The 20608-nt window shown below is 40.4% G+C and overlaps 1 protein-coding gene across 3 annotated transcripts in view; it reads left to right on the top strand.

The window, feature by feature from the left end:
* Positions 1-20608, top strand: part of MYLK (myosin light chain kinase) — a gene marked incomplete at its 5' end in the record, with an annotated part of 136959 nt that overhangs the window by 60112 nt on the left and 56239 nt on the right. For 2 of the 3 annotated variants that reach the window (XM_084209727.1, XM_084209729.1), the window contains 4 exons: positions 3780-3860; positions 4220-5109; positions 14725-14841; positions 18233-18313. In XM_084209727.1, coding sequence (XP_084065853.1) covers positions 3780-3860; positions 4220-5109; positions 14725-14841; positions 18233-18313 — 1169 coding nt within the window. Of the gene's footprint in view, positions 1-3779; positions 3861-4219; positions 5110-14724; positions 14851-18232; positions 18314-20608 lie in introns of all 3 variants that reach the window. The other variant, XM_084209728.1, reaches the window with a different exon arrangement.

The following is a 20608-nucleotide window of genomic DNA, read 5'->3' on the forward strand; positions in this document are numbered from 1 at the left end:
GTAAATCAGTGCATCCTCTTTGAAGCCAGTAGAGCTGTTTTGCTTTATACCAGCTAGAGTCATGATCCAGTAGATCAGTTGCTTTCTTTGGGGCTAAAGCTTCATGGAGTCTGGACTCTCTCTCCATTTTACTCACAGAAAAGTTTCAAAACCTCTTTCTGAGGATTTGCAGTTACCTGCACTGAAACACCAGCTATAAGTAGGGATCAGCTTCTTTGCCCCTTTCAGTTCATTCTTGAAAAAATGTCATTTACTCTGCAATATTTATTTCACACTTGGTAGGCTGGTAGGAAATTTCAGTATGTCCCCCCAGTATAATTACAACTGCTTTTTTTCCTGTTCCTCTAGGGAGTGCTTCCTAGGGACATGCAGACAATAAGTCTCATCTAAGGTTCAGTGAAAATATTTGAGTAGGTTCTGCCAAGAAACTAGTATTTCAAGATATTTTGAACATAAAAGCCATTCCAGGGAAAACTGATCCCACAATAGGACACAGAGCTATTTTTAAAATTGCCTCAGGCTTTGCAGCTGGGGTTTTATTTGTTTTTGGTGGGCTTTTTTATTAATATTCCTTGACATTTTAAAGATAAGTCCTGTGCATGAGCATTCTACAGACTAGTCCTGCAAAAGTCAACACTTCCAGGCACTTCTTCACAGCAAAGCTACTAAGCACAGGTTTTATCCATGTCTATCATTGTTCCACAATAACAGAGCCACTAAGATCTGTCTGGGTTTTGTTGACAAAATGCCAACGCAGAGAACCTGAAGCTGCACAAGTAATGTTGTTATTGCCAGAGACGTGAAAGACTTGAAGATGTGCCCATGTACTGCAAGGCTCTCTTTTTTCTAACTGCCCCTCTCTTTTTTCTAACTGCCCCTATGCATCTTTGCCTTGCCTGGATTCTGAAATTGTATATATGTAAAATATATTTACTAAGATTCTGGAATTATTCTTGATTGAAATTGATATCTAAATCACCCAATCCTTCTGCATTGTTCTTGGCTTGTTTCTCTTTTTCCATCCTGTGATCTCCAAGCTGGGTTGGTGTTTTTAACTTCACCTTTTTAGACTCTGTCACTGGATTCAGAAGACAAGAGTTTCTTCTCCCTGCTCCTAAAATCACCAGTTTGATTTCACTGGGAGCAGGCCTTACCCTGGGAAGGCTGAGACACAGCCTCAAGGTTTGTATCCAGTAGTCTGCTTTTCAGCCATTCACTTGAATCAGAAATCATAATTAAGATCAAAAAACTACCTTGTGAATCATTTTTCCATCTAGGTACATGTCTGTCCCACTGTTGCCATAATTTGTAAGTGCTTCCCAAGGTTTTAAAAATAGAAAGAACAAAATGCTCTCCTACTTTCTTATCCCCTCCTTTATTTTCCAAACCCTGTGAAAAATAGCTTACTTTAGAAGGATTTACTTTGCCTGCCTTATTTGCTTCTTCGCATATGCAAAGAATTTGCAAAGGGAAAGATGCCTTGCAGAATGGGTCCTGCAGAAATACTACCATTCTTCACAGTGGTCAGGACCACAGGCAGTATCCCCTGAATTCCTCTCCTGGGACACTGCTGTCTCTGTTTCTTCAACCTCTCCCACTGGTGACACAATTCTTATGGACAAATGTTTTTACCAAACAGTCATGACAGAAGCTGAGCAGGGCTGCCTCAACATTTATTGTACTCTGCAAATTGTCTATACTTCAGCATGAATGGCTTGTCCTTTGTCAGCTTTGGATTGGTTTTAAGTCCTGAACAGGAGGGCTCTTCAGGTAAAGCAGCAGCCTGTAAAGCCCTGCAGAACTGGTGAATGAGCAGCTCCAGAGTGTGTCTGCTTTCCTTAAAAACTTTGGAGAAGCGGAGAAAAAAACTCAGGAGTTCCAATAGCCTCAAAAGGGGCCAGTTTGAAATGCATTATATGAAAACAACAGGTTTTCAGCAATGTTGCTACCCTGCCATAATTTAATGCCAATCAGTATGTTGGGATGAGGTGATGTGCTATTCTTTTTATTTATCTTTCCATTTGTCATAGCTTCTTTCTATTTTTCTTGCTTCCAAATGGAGGCCACACATATGAGTAAGAATGGCAGGTCTCCAGTGCAGGGCTGAGTTCAACACTCTCTGCATTGACTCGGATCCTCTCCTGCCCTTTGGACAGTTTCTGTTTGGTTCTCAGATGTTATCTAGTTTTCTGTATTGAAGGAAACGAGGATTGTGCCTTTCAGTGCTGTCCTCATGGATTGCCTTCAATAGCAGCTTGTAGTGTACATATTCTGACTTAATGGATGTCAAAGTGTTAAAAACATTCCTCTGGTTTCTTCTTGTTAGTGGTCTTAAGATAAGTTTCTATCAGCAGGGCCTTTACTTTACAATCCAGATACTTTGATCAAACCTACCAATTTCTTTGTAGTTTTCATGTTAGGCTGATCCACTGTTTCTTTCTCTAAAGCGATAGAAATAATCAAGGGAAATCTATCTGAGAAGGTGATGGCACTAATTGCTCTTATGAAGACAAAGTTTTGTGCTGAATCTGTGATTCTGTTATCTGTGTTAATTATCTTGCCTTCAGTGCAAGTTAAAAATGGGTGAAATTATAGGGGGTTTTTCACCCAAACAGTACCATATCTAAGAAACTATTTCCATGCTCTATTTAAAAACCAGGCCAGGCAATATATTTATGGCAAGCTAGCAGTCCCAAGTCCACGTTTTAAACTTCAGGGCTAAGTGGACTTGAAGGTGCTCTTATCTAGCAAGTTCAAAGCAGAACACAGCTGGGAAAACCTGCCTCTCTTGCCCTCCTCCCCTCCAACACATGTGTTTTGCTCATGTCCAGGAAATGTTTTCAGTAGCAAAAATTATTTTTGCTCAAAAAGGATAAATAATCCAGGATTTTCTAGTTAATTTACAAGCTTATACCTAAACTGGGAAGGACAGAAATGTTTTCACTAATAAAAGGTATTTCTAGTCCTTAATCAGTTCAAGTCTGTTTTTTTAATAGCAGTCAGGGGAGTGGTGGCAATAGTTACACAACTGCTGCCCTGGGGGAGTTAAATTTTGCTTTTGGCATCTCCAGTGTTAAGCAGAGAAAAGCTGTTTGGGGCTGGAAGAATGATATATATCTGCGGGAGGGAGGGAGCTGCAGGGGAGCGGGGAGCACTTTAAATGAATTCTTTAATGGGAGCCCTTTCCAGAAGGCATCCGTGGTATTCCTCTGCAAAAGGAAGAATAAGTACTCAGCACCATATATGGTGACACTTTTATGTTTTTTAATATAAACATGTACAGGCTGGAGCAATCCATGTAGATGGGTTTTGCTGATTGGTTGGGCCAGAGGGGAGGGAAGGAAATGAGACCCTGTTTTTAATATCTTAACATTAGAAAACTTAAGAGCTTGGGTTTGAATAAATAAACAGTAGGCAGAGTTGGAAAGATTTTCAGCTTTGCAAAATATCCCTTTCCTCTGTCTTGATTTTCCAGCTTTTGTATTTATTTTCCTTTAACTTGTTTGTTTGCAGCTGCTTCATTCTGCAAATTGCTTTGATTTTTGTTCAGGGAGTATGTTGTTCCCAGTGCAGATAGCAACAGATCAGTAAAAGCTATTTGAGATAGCTTGGCTCCAAATATAAGGGGACCAAATCCACTCAGTTAGTCCCCACAGTGCTGGGCATAGAAAAGGGGAATGCCACGCTGGGTTTGAGCTGCTTTAGTGCAACACACAATCACTTAGCTCAGTTACAGAGGAAGAAACCCCTGTTTTTCTGATTTCACTTAAATATTTCAGGAACCAAGTTGGAGAATGCAGCTGCCAGGTGTCTCTGATGCTGCGGGAGAGTTCAGCTTCCACAGCAGAAATGCTCAGAGAGTGAGTATTTTTCCCAGGGACTTGCATGGGTGGGTTCTATTTTTTGCTCCGTTAATTCCCTGCCCTTACAGACCCAGGCTGGCTGCTGTTCAACCTAATCCCCAAATGTGACCTAACAAATTGTTTTCATCATACAAGCTAAGCACATTGTACCAAGCCAGAGTAGAGAAGATCTTTTTTGTTTGTGCCCTTATATGGCTCCTGAAGTCATCATTGATGCAATAAACTAATGGAGTATGCTCCTCTAATCAACCTCCCCTTCTATAAACACATTTTGTTCCTGCTCTGAGATTGTTCCCTGACATTTTTAAACCAGCCCCTTTCCTGGCTCTCTCTTTCTTTTCTTTTTCGGATCATAGTGGGAGGGAATCAGCCAGCTCTGGAGAGCAAAGAGATGGTGGAGATCATGGTAAACTAACATTTGGTAGAACAAGTGGCTTCAAAAAGAACAGCAGTGTAACCAGAGTAGCTGAGGAAGAGCAGGAGGACGTCCGAGGCGTGCTGAAGAGGCGAGTGGAAACTCGGGAGCACACAGAGGAGAGCCTGAGGCAGCAGGAAGCTGAACAACTCGATTTCCGTGATATTTTAGGCAAGAAAGTCAGCACCAAAAGTTTTTCTGAGGAGGAACTGAAAGAAATCCCAGCCGAGCAAATGGACTTCCGAGCAAACCTGCAGCGGCAGGTCAAACCCAAGACCTTGTCGGAGGAGGAGAGGAAAGTCCATGCTCCCCAGCAGGTGGACTTCCGCTCTGTGCTAGCCAAGAAGGGCACCCCAAAAACCCCATTGCCAGAGAAGGCACCACCTCCTAAACCTGCAGTTACAGATTTCAGGTCTGTGCTGGGCTCCAAGAAAAAGCCACCTGCGGAGAATGGCAGCGCTGGCACCCCTGCACCGAACGCTCGTGCCAACTCTGAAGCCCAGAATGCGACCCCCAATTCTCAAGCCCCTGTTGCCAAACCAGCAGTGAAGAAAGAGGAGAAGAATGACAGAAACTGTGAGCGTGGGTGTGCAGTGGTGGATGGCGGAATAATTGGGAAAAAAGCTGAAAACAAAGCACCAGCAAGCAAACCACCAGCCAGCAAAGGAACAGCACCCTCCTTCACAGAGAAGCTTCAGGATGCTCAAGTAGCTGATGGTGAAAAATTGGTCTTACAATGTCGGATTTCCTCTGATCCCCCTGCAGCTGTCACCTGGACTCTAGACAGCAAAGCCATCAAATCATCAAAGTCTATTGTCATCTCCCAAGAAGGTAAATTAATTGCAAATTACAAGCCAGCTGGATGGCACACTGTTATATCTGGCTCTTGATTAATAATATTTAGTTCATTAAAGGTAATGCAATATTTATTTAAGTCCTGTGCCACTAACTGTTTCCAGATGCAGCTTTCTTGTTATTTCAGTGGAGTACACAAGGAACAGTATTGTTTGACATTTCTTGCAGATTCCCCTTTAACAGCCTGCAGATGTAAATTTTATAAAGTTGAACTTCTTGCATTTTTAAAAGCTGTTTACATTGCTAACGCTGTTTAAGGAGCTGGTACATGATGCTTATTTAAACTAAGCTTTAAGGGTTTAGAACATTGAAAGCATAATAATATTATTGCTGGTTTACAAATTCTAATTGAATTCTTCTGTATGCTTAATATTTCAGGCTTTTTATTGCAATAAGAAACACAGAAGCAAAGAGAGGTTGTGTCATAGAAAGAAATTACTACAACTACAAGTTAAGATCAGAGTTGAGAAAAGATTTCCAGTGTATTTAAAGCCCCACCACAGATGCTTTTCTTGCCATTACAAGCACTGAAATATTTGAACTCCACTGGCTTGGTGATTTTTAACTAACTTCAAAACTGTATAGAATTTGGTAGAAGTCCTTAGAGGGAATACTTACTGTTTTCAAACTGAGTGATTCCCTTATATTTCACATTTTGGATGATCAAACCCACTAGACTCTTTTTTACATGAAAGTTAATCTTGTATCTAGACAAAATATATTTTCCTTGGGACAAAAATAGGAAGGCAGGATAATTGATAGCACAAAAAAAAAAAAACCCTTCTTTACTTCATGTGTGTTCCATATAACACTGGGGAAATTATCTGGAGAATTATATCCTATGGCACATTGTAGCAAAAAAGTTCATGTTCACAGTGAGAATTATAGCTTGAAACAGGGGTCTGCACTCTTACTTTTCAATCTTCCTTCATTTAATCCAGGTTATTTTTAGTGTTACCAAATGGGATCCAAATTAATATGCAGAACAGTTCAGCACAACCAGTGAATCCTTGTGCAGTGTTCCAAGCAGAGTAACACAGGCATTCTCCTGAAATGGATGCAGTCAGAAATTGCATTGTCTTCAAAGAGGCTTGGGGTGCTTGAGCAGTGCATTAAGGAGATACCAAAGTAAGCAGATGGAGAAAGGCAAATGGTAGCAGGTGCACTGTGTCTGGCCTGTGTCTGAAGTAGCCTAATGTGTTTGTTGGGGTTTTTTTGTGAGTACATGTTGATTTTCACCTAAGGGGACTGTATAGAATAAGTATCATGTGCATGAGAAAACATTGGCTGGTGGAAATGCCATTCTTACAAAAAGGACTGACAGAATCAGTCAGTTTAGCCAGCCTTACTCTGGAAGGAAGATTTCAATGCTCTTCCTGGACTCACTCAGAATGAAAAAGAAATTATGCATCCCAAAGTTCCATGGCTCCTGGCAAAGTACATCAGGTAGACAGCACCTCTGTACCAAAGCTTCTGAGCTACGGTGGAGCCTCCTGATGTCCCAAAGCTTTAGTGTTATGGTGCTGCAGAAAGTTGTTTTCTTCACTGAAGTAATCTGAGTAATTGACTATTATAATCCCCCAACTCTTATTCCCTCTGTAAAATGGTACTGTGGAGCTGCAAATCGAGGGTAGCTGTTTACAGTGAAGTGATCCTGATGTCCAGAAATGCTCAGCCACCTGTCAGAGCAGGGCAGGAGGCTTCTCCCATCCAGTTTGTCTGGGCTGGGTGACACTCCTTGTCACAGCACTCCAGGGTGTCAGGCATTAACAGTGCTTTGCACTGAGGTCAGGATAAGCACTCAGTCCTGCAGAAGGAATCTACTGTTCCAGGACAGCTTCTTGCAGGGGGTGAAGACCCTGTCCTTGTGTTCCACTTGTACCTGCGCTGTTGCACTTGAGCCATGCCTAGGAGTCAGTGTTATCAGTGTCTCAAAGTTAGGCTTTCTTCTGCACGTATTTGCAGAGGATCTTGGAAAGAAATATTACACAGGGCTCTAAGTTTTGTCCTTTAATGGAAAGACAAGGAATGAGGATTGGAACTTTTTTTTTTTTAAACCTTATTACATACCCTCTGGTACACTGAGAGGGTGCATTGCATGATGGTCAGATTTGGTTTTTCCTGACAGTACCTGCTAGCTTTGGTTCTTGGAGCAGAATGTGTTACTGTTCTCTCACTGTAAGAGTCTTTCATGCCAACTGTTAAGTAGTTAACTAGGTGTGCATGATACTGTAAGTTCCAGCTTTCATAAAGATTCAATTTTCTCTGTTTCCTTAATTAGGAACACATACTTGAGGGAACCAAGAGAGGAGAAGGAATGACTGGAATAACAGACTAGAACTGAGAAATAGCAAATTCATTCAGTATCAGGAAATACCGTTCAATAGGGAAACTGTATGGATTAGTCTCACAGATAGTGTTTGGAGCAGCTTTAAACATAGAGAGCAACAATAATACTGGATGCAGCACACAGCAGGCCAAAGGCAAAGTCCCAGTTTCCATCCTTTGCCCCAAACACTGAAAATACAACAGCATCACACCCACAGGTGTACCTCAGCAGCAGTGCCTTTATCAAAGCTTGGAACAGCATTTAGTGGGCCCTGGAGGTAATGCCCTAGAGTCATCCTCACCTGGAAGAAGGTTGAGTCTCTGGGGAAGAAGAGGAATTCAGAGCAAACAGACATGGCTCAATTTAGATCTTGCAAAGCCATTTGTTTATTTCTTTGCTATGACCTTGTCCCTCCTAGTGTTCAGCAACAAAATCCCCTATGGGAGAGGATAGTCTAGATCTGTTCTTACCCATTTCACCAACAGCTTTAGTGCTGTTGTGATGTTTTGTGGTGACCATGGGATTTTTTTTTCCAGATTCACCAGAGGTATTTCACAATAACTTACATGTTCTTAATGAGCTGGATACTGAAAAATTCCTTATCTAAAGCAAAGCATGTCCATTTGCTTCTTAGCCACACTACTAACTCATCTTAGTATGGAATGCTGTCCCACAAACTGGTCAGTGTAAGTAATGCATGAACCCCCAGAATGCCATGTAATTGTGTTTTGGAAATTGAATTATTTCTCTCTGTCATTCCCAGAAGAGAGGGAAAAAAAAAGGCAAAAAGAGACAGAAGTTTGCTCCTGTTGCCAAATATGTTGGGAAGATAAATACATAAAATTCAGCTTCAGGAACATGTGATTAAACAGTGGCATATTTGACCAGGAAGGTCAAACTTAGAAATATACTTGTTTGTAACATGTTCATAGGACAGGCAAACTATGTAAAAACTATCTGTAGTCAGTCACTGAAAATAACATTCCTTGGCATATTTGTCCTAGCTGATCTTGAGGCCCTTTACCAGTTAGAAACAATGCTGTTCAGAGGTCTCCTCTGTGTTTGCAGAGCCTCACTGACACTAATTTGCCCACCCAATGCAGTTTAGCCATTGGAGTGCAGGAGAAAGGAGAGTGCTATCCCTGCTTCTGTACTATTGGAGAAGCCTGGGTACAAACACCAGCACCAGAATAGTCTCTGACTGGTAAGGCCTTTGCCAAAAGAAAACCTAAACCCTGCTCCAAAAATTACCCTTATCTTCAGGCATATTTATGCAGCATTTGGGCTGATTTCTGATAGTTAATCTAGGGTTTGTAGTGTATTTCATTATTCCAGGGTTAAGTTTAGTTAGAAGTCAGAATCTGGGCAGCATTATCCTGAATGTCACAATCCTAACAATAGCTAAGAACATGTCATGTTCCCTCCATTTTACATTTCAACTGTTTTCCCTTTGAAATCATGAACATTAGTACGCTTTTTCTTCCATTCCTTTTTACACTTCCCCAAATAGTACTGTGTTGCTTGATTGGCAGGATTTTTGCCTAATGTATCATTTTTATCATGAAGTGAGCTCTTGCACTATTTTTCTGATGTGGAACAATTTTATTAATGGTTTGATTTTATATTTTTCTTCTTTTCAACCTGTCAGAGTGCAATTATCTACATTCCTGAGAAAGATATTAATGTGCTTTTTGCCCATTAAAGATCAAAATAAGTGGTTGCTAACAATAAAAAGAGGGTGCTCATAAATTGGAGCATTACACATTCATACAGTATGGGGTAGATGATGCATGGTTAAGAGGCACTTTATTGAGAGGCTTCTTTGCTTGAAGTCATGGGGGGCTTTTTGTTTGGAAAAAAGTTTTTAAGAAGGCTCTAGCAGACATTGCAGTGAAGTTAGGCATATAAGGACAGAGTAGAACAATTTTCCTCAAAGGGTGACCCCTTTAGAGCAGGACCCATTTTGTTTTACATTTGTATAGCACTGGCTCAGCAGTGCCCTGTGCTACTGTCCTGCTGTGTGACTTGCTCTTGGACAGAAAATCCACTGAGAAAGTTCTTGCAAGGTTCCAAAAGTCGTTCTGTGAGATGGCAGTGAAAAGGCTGTGCACAGCATCCTCAGTAAACTGGCCAGCTGAGGTGTACAAGTGAATACAAGTCTAAATTCACACATCTGCCATTTTTTAAGTCAGCTTGCTCTGCTTTTTTTGGATAGATTTAGTACTCTGTGACTATATAGATGGAAGAGGAACTTTCTAATATAGACTCAGGTAGCAGGGATGCTGTAGCTCAGAAAATGCCCTAAGTTTGTATTGCTTTGTCTAAGCCAGCATTTTTTTCTTCCCAACTTTCTTGGCAGCATAGAGATTTGGTAATCTTATTAGCAATAATCCCTTAACAACTTTCTTGTGACTTAACTCCTAAATCTTCCTACCAGTCATGCAAGTCTACGTCTGCCAGTCTAGCTAGGATGTGCCGTGACTTTTTTGTTTTCTTTTTAATTAAATTTGAGCAAGAATTTGCTGTATAACACAACTCTATGCACTGCTGAAAGTAGATGCATTTTGCACCCTACAAGAGCTTCTTCAGAAAGTTTAAGGTTGGGGAGATGATCTGAGCATCAGTTCTGACACAATACCATGTTTGTCACAGGCCACATTTCCCTCTGCATTGTCATTTATGTGTGAATCTATCCTCTTCCAGGAAGTGCATATAGTGTGGATTTAAATACAGCAAAAGAGAGATATTTCCTATAACCACTGGCAATTTATTGCAAAGTCTAGCTATTCTAGTAAGAGTTTTGTTATTAAATCAAGAACCAAAACAATGCCTTATTTCTAACTTGAGAGAAAGGCTTTGACTCTGTAACCAAGTAGGTTTCTCCTTTTTTTTTGAAACTTGACAAGTCAAGCTCTCACTAACTTTCTCTCCATGATGCACTTCATCCAGCCCTTGGAAGCTTGGGATTGTTTTGGTTTGGTTCTCTTTCCAATGCCTCCTCTCCAGGTGCTGTTAGTTTATTGTCCTATTTAGAAAAGAAGAAGCAGAATCATGTGTGGGTATCGGCATCAGTGAGGAGATCATCTTCCTGTTGCTGGCCTTACTGGAGGTTATTGGTCCTCTTTCTACCTCACAATGTTGGAATTCATGTTTGTCATTTCTCTATCAAGCCTTTAAACCTCCTGAATATACAGCATCCCTTGCTGCCATCAGAGCTTTTCACTATCTCCAACTCCATTTTTTTTGAGTGAATGGGACTCAGCTTAGCAAGTAAATGAGATTGTTTAGGACGACAACCCTGCTATCTTTTCCCTTTCCAAGATTCTTTCTAGCATCTGTAAATTTATAGAAGTTAATTTATGAGTACTTCCATCTCCTAGAATATTTTATAACTTGGGTCCTAGTCTGATCACAGAGTAAATCCACTAGAAACAGACTGAGTGATGATTTCCTATTGTCAGCTTCTTCAGGAGATCTTTATTTTGGCAGCTCTAAGTCCTCCTAAATCAATGTCATTTATATAGTAATTCATGATTAATTATATAGCATTAACTAAAATCAGAATAATGTGATTTATCACAAATATTTCAGTAAGGGTTAAGAAAATTACCTTTGCACAGATACATTTGCTGCTTAAATGTCTAATGTTGTGAATCATGAAAGCAGGTTTCTTACATTGTTTTTCCTTAAAACTCTATCAATTATCAGTAATTACATTTGACATTTTTTTCTACTCTGAAATTCATGTGGGTTTTTTCACTCTTTTTTCTGTTGTCATTGTAACTGTAGTCAATCTTCTCCTGGTCAACCCACTTCTCATTTTTAAACATGACTGTGACACTAGCACACATTTGAACTTGCCCAGACAATTTGAGATTTATTAGAAAATTAGCTCTATAAGCCAGTGAGTTCCTTAAAAAATTATTATGTCTCCTAGGCACAATTTCTCACAGAATAATGTTTATTAATATTCCCTAAATATTCCACAGTACTCTCTTATACCATGGGATACAAATGAGAAAGCCATAAACTTGAGTCTGCATCGTGGACAGGAATCAGGAGGTTGGCCAGCTGGATGCCAGTGAGGGGAATGAGAATAAGGAGCTGTTTTTTGTTGGTTTGTGTATTTGTTTTAAATCTGAGGTTGACTTTCTGTGGAGTTTCATGGAAAGAATGCAGAAACCTAGAGATATTTTAAACTGTCTTGCACTATTTTTGAGTAACTCAGAGAACCCTTTAATAGCTCAAAATTCAAGGGAAAGGCTCTGTGTGTCTAAACGAGAGTCTCCAGTAAAGTATCAGCTTCTGTGGCTGTTAAAGTCTTTTCTGGAGCTGCACCATTCCCAATGTCTAAGTGGTAGATTCCAGTATTCATGTTTATTCCAATCCTGCATTTTGTGACAATGTTTAAGGATCATCCATGGCCTGCTTCCTAAAAACAGGAGAGGCTTGGGGTAACAAAATAAATACCAAGCATTTTTAGCTGACTGGGATTTGTGAAGTGCCAGGATTTCAGACTACCCAACTGGAGTAACCAGTCTGGGCTTTCTAGCAGTTCTGAGAAAATTAGCTTATTTCAGGTCATGATGGGGTTTGCAGAGGAAATACCAAATACTTCATTGAAAGACATTTGGCCTTCTAGCCCCGGGAATTCACTGTAGCTCCAGATCACAGAACATAGGCCTGGTTGGGAAGTTTCCTGTCTTTATGAAAACTCATCGAGTTTTGCCTGGGTTTCAATGGTTTTGGTTTTTTCCTGGTTTTCTGTGAAAATGAGGTTTCGACAGCCATGCTCCCTCAGCCTCCCTTTATACTCCTGATCCAACCTGGCCAAATCTTTCTGATCCATTGGCCAATTCATACCAAGTCCAAGTAGTCCACAGTTTCATGAATACTCGTGGCTGTATAAAGGAAAGTGACCCAAATTATCTCATTTTCCCTTCATTCCTCCATTGAGGGCTGCGACCATTGCATCTGGTGGCAGCAAGAAGCCCAGGAATCCCCATGTGTTTTGCCTGTGCTGTTCCTGGGGAGAAAGAAGTGGAGGAAAACAGGATGCAGATTATTTCTTCTGGGAGGTGGGAGTTAGGAGAAAAAAAGGAAATGGCCCTTGAAAAAAAGCAGCTTTCCTTCACCCTCTTTGTCACAAAATTACTTCATTAATCGAGTATTGAGGAGTGACCCTGTGTCACATTAGTCTTCAATGAGCTGAGGAAGGGCTTTTGGGCAGGTAGAAGCTAAAGTAAATTCTGCTCTTCAGTTATTCTTACAGGTTCCTTTTCTGCAGTAAAGTGGCCCGTGGTCCCCTTCACATGTATGTGTCTTTGTTCCATAGTTTATGGGTTTTGTAATAGCATCTTTAGGTTTCAATGTGCAATCTTTTCTAATCACGTTACATAGATTTATATAAATTCTTAGACTGGAAGTTATCTTTGGCTTGCTCTCCGAATGTCTCTTTAAACAGCAGAGACATGTGAATTTATATTTGCTAGATGCCTGCAAGAATACTTTTCTACTGTCTCTCCTCCATTTGGAATGGAACTGCAGCTCGTGACATTTTTGGCTTCAGCCTGACTCATGGAAAAGCGTTGCCTCAGGGAGGGCACGTGGATTTCCTTTTCACCCTGTGGTTGGCTGAGCACAACCCATGTGAGTGAGGGGTCAGTGCTCCTCTTCTGAGACAGTTTTCACATCATTTCTCAGGGGAAAATAGTCATTATTTAGAGCTGCTTGATTTTGTGGAGGATTATAAAGAGGGGGAAAAATAATTTTCTTCTAACGGATGTGTGTTTTTGGCAAACAAAATTTGTTGGAAACCATTTGAATGTTTTTTATAAGATTTTTCTTGAATAATGACATCCATGTTTAAAATGAGAGAAAAATCTGAATGCCAAGAGCATAATTGCCGTGTTCGAAATGGAGTTCATCTCCAAAGAGAACCAGTTAACTCCCCAAGTTCTTCAGATGGAGGGGAGTTCTTTTGCAGGTCCTTTTCATGGACTTGTATCACCTGTGCCATCTCCCACATCACAGGGGATTCATTTGATGGGGAGCCTGGGGTTGAGCACTCTGGGATTCTTCCAGTTACCACAGAGAGGAAGGTGCTGGGAAATTTCCTTACATCTCAGGAAATAGGGTAAAGTCTGAAAAAAACCCAATCCATCTCTTCAACTCTTGAATTAGGAATGACTGTGAAAAAGGCAAACTGAGGAAAGGGGAAGGTTTTACTGCAGCTGAGTAAGCGGAGGTGGAGGTGTTCTAGACAGGCCAACAGCAATGGGCAGAAGTGCACAAGGCCTCAGGCTGTGTTTAGGGAGCAGACCCAGCTTTCCAATGAAGAAGGAGAAAGCAAGCCCACACTTCACCTTCACATAATGAGAGATATTTGGAAGGGAAAAGTGTGGAGCATTTTAATTGGGGTTCACCCTGGGGAGGAAAGTACTTCATTGTTCCAGACAATGCAAGTGAAAGTAAGGGACAAGATTCTTCTTCCTCATCCCTCATCTACTGGGAACAACTTCTATTTTGGTTCACAGAGTTTTCATTTTTAAGAGGAAATGTATTTCCCTTGGGTCATACCAAGCTTCCCTTGGTAAATAACAAGCTTATGTCGCATCCTGTGTCTGCAAACCCAATTAAGTCAAATTTTATGGTTTTGTTTGGAAAGAAATGAATTTGTTGCAGTGATAAGTTTGATTGCCACTAATATATTGGACTTTCTAATGGATGTTTTACAGGCAGTTATTCATTAGGCAATTCAAGCAAAAAGAAAATGTCTTTCAGTTCCATTTTTACACTTAGGCACCGAGCTGAAGTTCTGCTCTTACACACACGATGGGAGTGCTAGAGACAAGGCTGAATCAAAACTTTGATAATGGGCACTGGACAGTAACCCTCTTATTTATAGTCCTACACTATGAGCACTTTTGGAAAAAAGTCACCCGAGTGAGGACTTCTGATCTCTGCTATAAGACAAGAAGAGCAGCAGAGGTGCTGCTCTGGGTCTTCTCTGCCTTTAGCAACCAGTTCAGGGCTGCAGGGACTACTTGGAGTATCCTAGGAAAAGCAATAAGATTCAATTTGATTTACCTACCATTAATAAGGCTCCAGTAAGGTTGAATTTTTAAGGACAGCTTTTTCTAGCAGAAAAGATCACCTGTAGTGAAGGACTGGCTCATTTGACACCTTCTGCTCCTTACTAGCACTAAGGTTTTTGTGAGCTGCAGCCTAACATGCATTTGATCTCTCCCTCCTCTGCACAGGGACACTCTGCACACTGACCATTGAGAAGGCCATGCCTGAAGATGGGGGCGAGTACAAGTGCATAGCTGAGAACCCAGCAGGGAAAGCTGAATGTGCTTGCAAGGTGGTGGTAGAAGGTGAGTACTGTGCTGGGGACAAGAAAACCCTTCCTTAGAACTTCCCCTCCTTTCCAGCTTATTTCCCAAGAAGGACCTTTAGGGGCTACTTACACACACATAAACACACACACATGAAATAAAAGAACTCTAACCCATTCCCTTCTGCACTTTTTGGTCAACAGGTAATTCAATGTCTATCATAAAGGAGCATGAGCAGAGAGACAGTACAGAACCAAGGGCTCTGGATGCTTTATGGCATAATTTGTATTCTCCTGCTGCTCACTGTATTTCTAGAAGGTTTTTAGAGCAGTTAGCTGTACTTGTAAGATTTGTTTCTGAGCTGTGTGCATCCTTTGAGAGCCAGTGAGAATTGCCTGTGTGAGTCTGGGTGTCAGTCTGCCTCAGGACTGCGTGTGGCACATTTCTCACTCTACAGCTCCCCAGTTCTTTGCATTCACAGATGTTTGGTTGTTTGATTTTCTAGTGTGAGAAAAAATAAATTAGCAACTCAACCACCCTTGTGTTCCATAGTCTTAGAACATGGACAATTTACAGGCTGAGGTACTTGTTTTCAGCCATGGTCGTGCTGATGACACTGTACTCTTGTTAATTAGTCTTGGCCTTGGGCAAGGCCTAGATGAGGCTGTGTGACACAGACTTATAAAGCTGCCATGAAGTTTAAATTATTTTAGGGGCTTTAAGTAACCAAATGTCCTTCTTACCAACTCACCTCCTGGTGAACTTATTTCTGAATACTGTGATACTTTCCATTGTGATCTAAAATGAACACAAAACTAGACAACAAGCCTAATAACAGAACTTGGGTACTGAACCTTCACTGCTGTGTTGCAGATGTGGTATTTGTGGCAGGAGGTCTAAAAAAAGAAAACTATTATTTTTTTCCTAATGTTACATGACACAAGGTAAGAATGTGGTTCTGTAACTCCTCACTAAAGGTCAGTCTTCACGTAACTGGAAAAGAAATTGATTAAATGCTGATTACAATTAATATACCTGTACCTTCTGTGATACTGTGGTCACAGTGTAGTCTGTCTTAGATATCTGGTAAGCTATTTTTTATGGTTCTGTAATTTAAAGTAATACATTTTGTCAGTGCTGAAGTTCAAATAATAGGTTTAAGCAAAATCTAGTCCCTGAAACACCTTAACCACCACAGATCCACAGTGTTGAAGGATCAGATCATCAAAAGCTTAGCCTGCAGTATTTCTCTAGAGCTGCCCTAGCAACTTTTAAATGTCTCAGTCATTTATGTGTTTTTCCTCTGCCTTCTGATCTCCTTCAAGCAGTTGCTTTTCTTCCTGAATCTTCCTTTAGCCTATTTCCCACTTCAAGTTTCCTGCTGGACAATGCATGCTCTAGGAGGCTGCAGGTAGAGTTTGGCTTGCAATGTCCTGTTCCTGGGAGGCTGTGAGCTGCTGGCCTGCTGATGTGAATGACATCACCTCAGCTGTCTGGCTTTCTGTGGTGGTGGCAGCCACGGCTGTAGGAGCTCTCTGCTCACATCATGTTGGGCACCAGGGTGACCATATTCCTTACCTCCATGCTGGCTGCCTCCTCTGCCTTTTTCATCCTCCACTGGCATGCTACTGAGAAGAGGCTTTTGCAGCACAGAGCTCCAGCTATTTAGGAAAGACACCATCTGATATCCCATGTCTGAGACTGGTAGAGAGGATGACTGTTATTTTTAAATTAGAATTGTGATCTAAAACAAGAGTTCGGATTTCTCCCTTCTTCAGTCCACTGTCAGGATCCCAGATGCTGATTTTTAGACTAAGTAACCACAATCATTATATTTCTTTTGACATCAGGGACTCGAGATTGGAGGAATGCTTGACTTCAGTTGGCAGATCTGTAGAATCTGAGTGTCTGAACTCTCACACAGCTTTCTGCTCTGAATTATTTACTAGGAGATTCTTGCTTCCTCTGTTAGGAAGGAAACTTCGATTAATTTTCACACACTGGCACCTAGAAGGAGGTGACTAAAATAGCTGTTTCCATAACATTTGTGTCATATTTTTCTATGGTAGCTAACAGCTCTCTCCCCCACAAATACTCTGAAAGCTGAATATTTGAAAGCTGTAAAGTGATACAGCCATTGCTGAGATCATAATCTATAATCATACTCTTTCTTCCAAAGATAAATGTCAGTATCAGACAATGTAGCAAGCAGAGCTTGTTAGGATTTGCATTTTAGGTCATAGAATCCTAGAATAGTTTGTGTTGGAAGGGACCTTAAAGATCATTTTGTTCCAACTCCTACCATGGCCAGGGACTACTTCCCACAGATCAGGTTGCTCAAAGCCCCATCCAGCCTGGTCTCGAACTCTTGAACACCCCCAGGGATGGGAAGTCCACAACCTCTTTGGGCAACCTGTGCCAGTGCCTCATGACCCTCACAGAGAAGAATTTCTTCCCAATATCTAATCTAAATTTTGCCTCCTTAGCTTAAAGCCATTCCTGCTTGATGTGGCACTACAGATCCTTGTGAAAAGTCCCTCCCAGCTCTCTTGGAGCTGCTTTAGGTACTGGAAGAGGCTCTAAGATCTCCCCAAAGCCCTTTTCTCTTCAGGCTGAACTGCCCCAGCTCTCTCAGCCTGTCTTCATAGGAAAGGTGCTCCAGCCCTGTGATTATGCTCAGCTTGGAATAACCTTAAAAGAAAGTTGCACCTTTTATTAAATCTCATGTGAGATACACATGGAAAGGAGCTTTATTGACTCCTAGCTGTTGGTGTAGCCTGCAGTGATGAGCAGTTTCTGGATAAGGGCTGTACAATTGTGAAAATAGTAGAATCCATCCAATTTCAGTCCTGTGGTGTCTCTTTTGCTCTATTGTTTCTATTTAGGAATTTTGTTTCTTTTGCTCTTTTGTTTCTATTTAGGAATAAACAAATGGCCAAGAATATCTTCTTGGAGAGATTTAAACGAAGGAAATGTTACTCTTCAAGATGGGTTAATCTGAATTGATCGCATAGACAATGGAACAGAAGAATTACTTTACATAATTTCTTTTGAATGAAACTATGTATTGATATGGCTTTGTTTCCCTTTTCTCTGCACTGCCTGACACAGCTTTGTGCACATTATATTTGGTCTATTCAGCTAAAATACCTGTCAGCTTAGATGGGACCTCTTGTCTATCTGCTAACTTGGCATGGATTCTTAGTGCAGCTGCTTTTGTGGAGGGTTTTTCCCTCTCTGCTCCCTCTTCCTTTCAGAATGTGACAGCAAATTTCCAGCAAATCTGTGCAGAAAATTCTTCCTAAAACCCTAAAGGACAGCAATTTCCTCTAACTTTGCAGAAGGATCCAAAATAAACCTTTTATTAGACAGCTTTTTCATTATTGATTTTCAAATAGGATTTGTATTTTATTATTTGTTTTGATTGCAGATGCCTCAAAGACCTCAAAGCCTGCTGAGAAGAAGACCAAGAAGCCTAAGACCACACTTCCCCCAGTGCTGCCAACAGAGAGTAAGTGGCTGGGATTTGATTTGCTTTATTTCCAGTGGAAACAAAAGAGTGCTTTGGGATTCTGTGGTCATTCCCTTCTGTTTGCAGACATAGGATCAGAAGCCTGTGCTGTTTCTTTAGCCCTTGCACTTAAGTCATGTGAAATGAGTTTTTGCCATGTGGGGATTAGAAGTAAGAGCCCAAACTGCGAGTTCAGACCTCACCCCTCTACTCTCTGTTTTTCATAATGGTGCAATAAACTTGTGACACAGATTTATTTTTGGCTGCCTCTCAAAGAGCACAGAAATACTCAAGTAGTTTGCTTCAATTTGCGCTGTGTTCTGTGTAGACAATATGAAGTTTTACTATTGGTAAGCAAAGCATCTCGACAGAAATGCCCTGTAGAATTATATGTCCTTTTTTGGCATGACCATGGAGAGTGGTTTTGCAAATTTTGCATTCTTTGTTTTAAGCCTAAAAGCTTAACTTGCTTCTAATGCTTTCAGAAATAATAAATTAGCTATAAATTCCTATGTTTCCTACTCAGCATACATGCATTTGGCTAAGAGGAAACTTAAAATGGTAAAGGCAGTACAATAATGTCAATTTAGGAATTCCTTACACCAGTACTACTTATGAAATTAAGGGATACAAATATCTCTTAAATCAAAACTGGACTTTGAAAATTGTTTATCTAAGATGTCCATCATGTGAGTTCCTAAAAAGATGTAACGACGTGGTTTAATGGAAACATGGGATATTTTATCCAGCTCTCTCAAAAATAAAAAACAAACTCTAATCTGGTCTTCCATCAAGAACATTTGTAGCTGCTTTCAGCAGGACTAGAGCAGTTTGATAGTGATTGATGATCACAGGTAATAATTGTGCTTCTGGAAATGTGACTTACATAAAACTATACCCTGGACTACAGCTATTTCTGAGTTGCTGGCTGAGCATTATAATTCTCCCTCCAGCTTCTCTTTGGGGGATGTGGGAAGAATCACACTGCCATGCTCCACCTCTGCACCTGAGCTTCAAGTGCCATAAATAATCACAATTGATTTTGTTATGAACATCAATAAAAAAGAAAAATTTAAAGCCATTTAAATCTCCACAAAACAGTATTTTGGATTGTGTTTTCTATACACAACACACACATTTCCTCTGATCCTCCCAGCAGTGGTATCAATTGCAGCTTTCCCAGGAGAAAGTGTGAGTTGGGAACTAAGTCTAAATATGGAGATATATGACCTGATCCACATCCTGCTTCTTTTGCTTCTGGTTTTAGTGGAAATTAAAATAGATAGCAAAACATCAGTTACCAGCTCTGGCTGCAGAAATATTTGCGAAAAGAAAGTTGAAATAATGGGGAATAGTTTTTCTACATGGCATATTGTTTCAGTGTTTCAAATTCTTGAACTTCTCATATGCTCTTTTTTCCAAAGGACCTTTAACACATCTTTCCTGCTGCACAGTAAACATCAAGGTGACCAGAGAGAATGTTAGGAAGCTGGGCTTTGCAAGAGTTTTTGGAAAAGCTTTGAAAAATACATATTTAATTTTAAAAGGCTGTAGAGATTTCACAGGTGGTTTTTTAACATTTGAGTCTCTGAGGAATGTGAGCGTTTGTTCTGAAATAAGTTTTTATTTGTCTGTTTGTCAGGGGCAAAATATACAAAACAGATCCAATGGACTATACAGTTCAAATCTACACTGATAAATTCTTATCAGATACAGAGACTGTAAAGTTCCTTACCTGAGAGAGAATAGGCTTTACAAGTCAGATGTTTGTCTGTCTTTACTGTATATCTCTTGAAAAGAAGGGTAATAGAGAATAACTGTGAATTAAGGTGTCTCAGTCTAATAAGGAGATATATCTTTCTCTTTTCTGGTTTTTTTTGCCACATTGAGTTACCAGTCCTAAGGGCAACTAGAGTGTACAGATTGATACTGAAGAAAGAGAGAGCAAAAATTCCTAATAATGTGATTAGAATTATTAATTAATAGATTCTGAATTTTGAGTAATTCAGTCACAGCAGTATATATTCTATAGGATAGAGAGACTATATATTCTCTGTACTTTTTAGAAATACTTTTCAGGGAAAAGATCCCTATTTTCCACATTCTGTAAAGCAGTGCAAGTCAAATTTCATGGTTAGCAGCTCTGTCATTCTTGTCTCTCTTCAGATAAATTACAAGTGATCCTTGGTTTTTTGCCCTAGTAGAAACTTTCAGGAAAGTAATTAACTTTAGGTTCCTGAAAGCAAAGATCAATACATTTCTTTCTGTAGAAAAGAGTGAGTGTTGTCAGTATGT

Source organism: Fringilla coelebs, assembly GCF_963513975.1.
Source record: "Fringilla coelebs genome assembly, chromosome: 7".
NCBI lineage: Eukaryota > Metazoa > Chordata > Aves > Passeriformes > Fringillidae > Fringilla > Fringilla coelebs.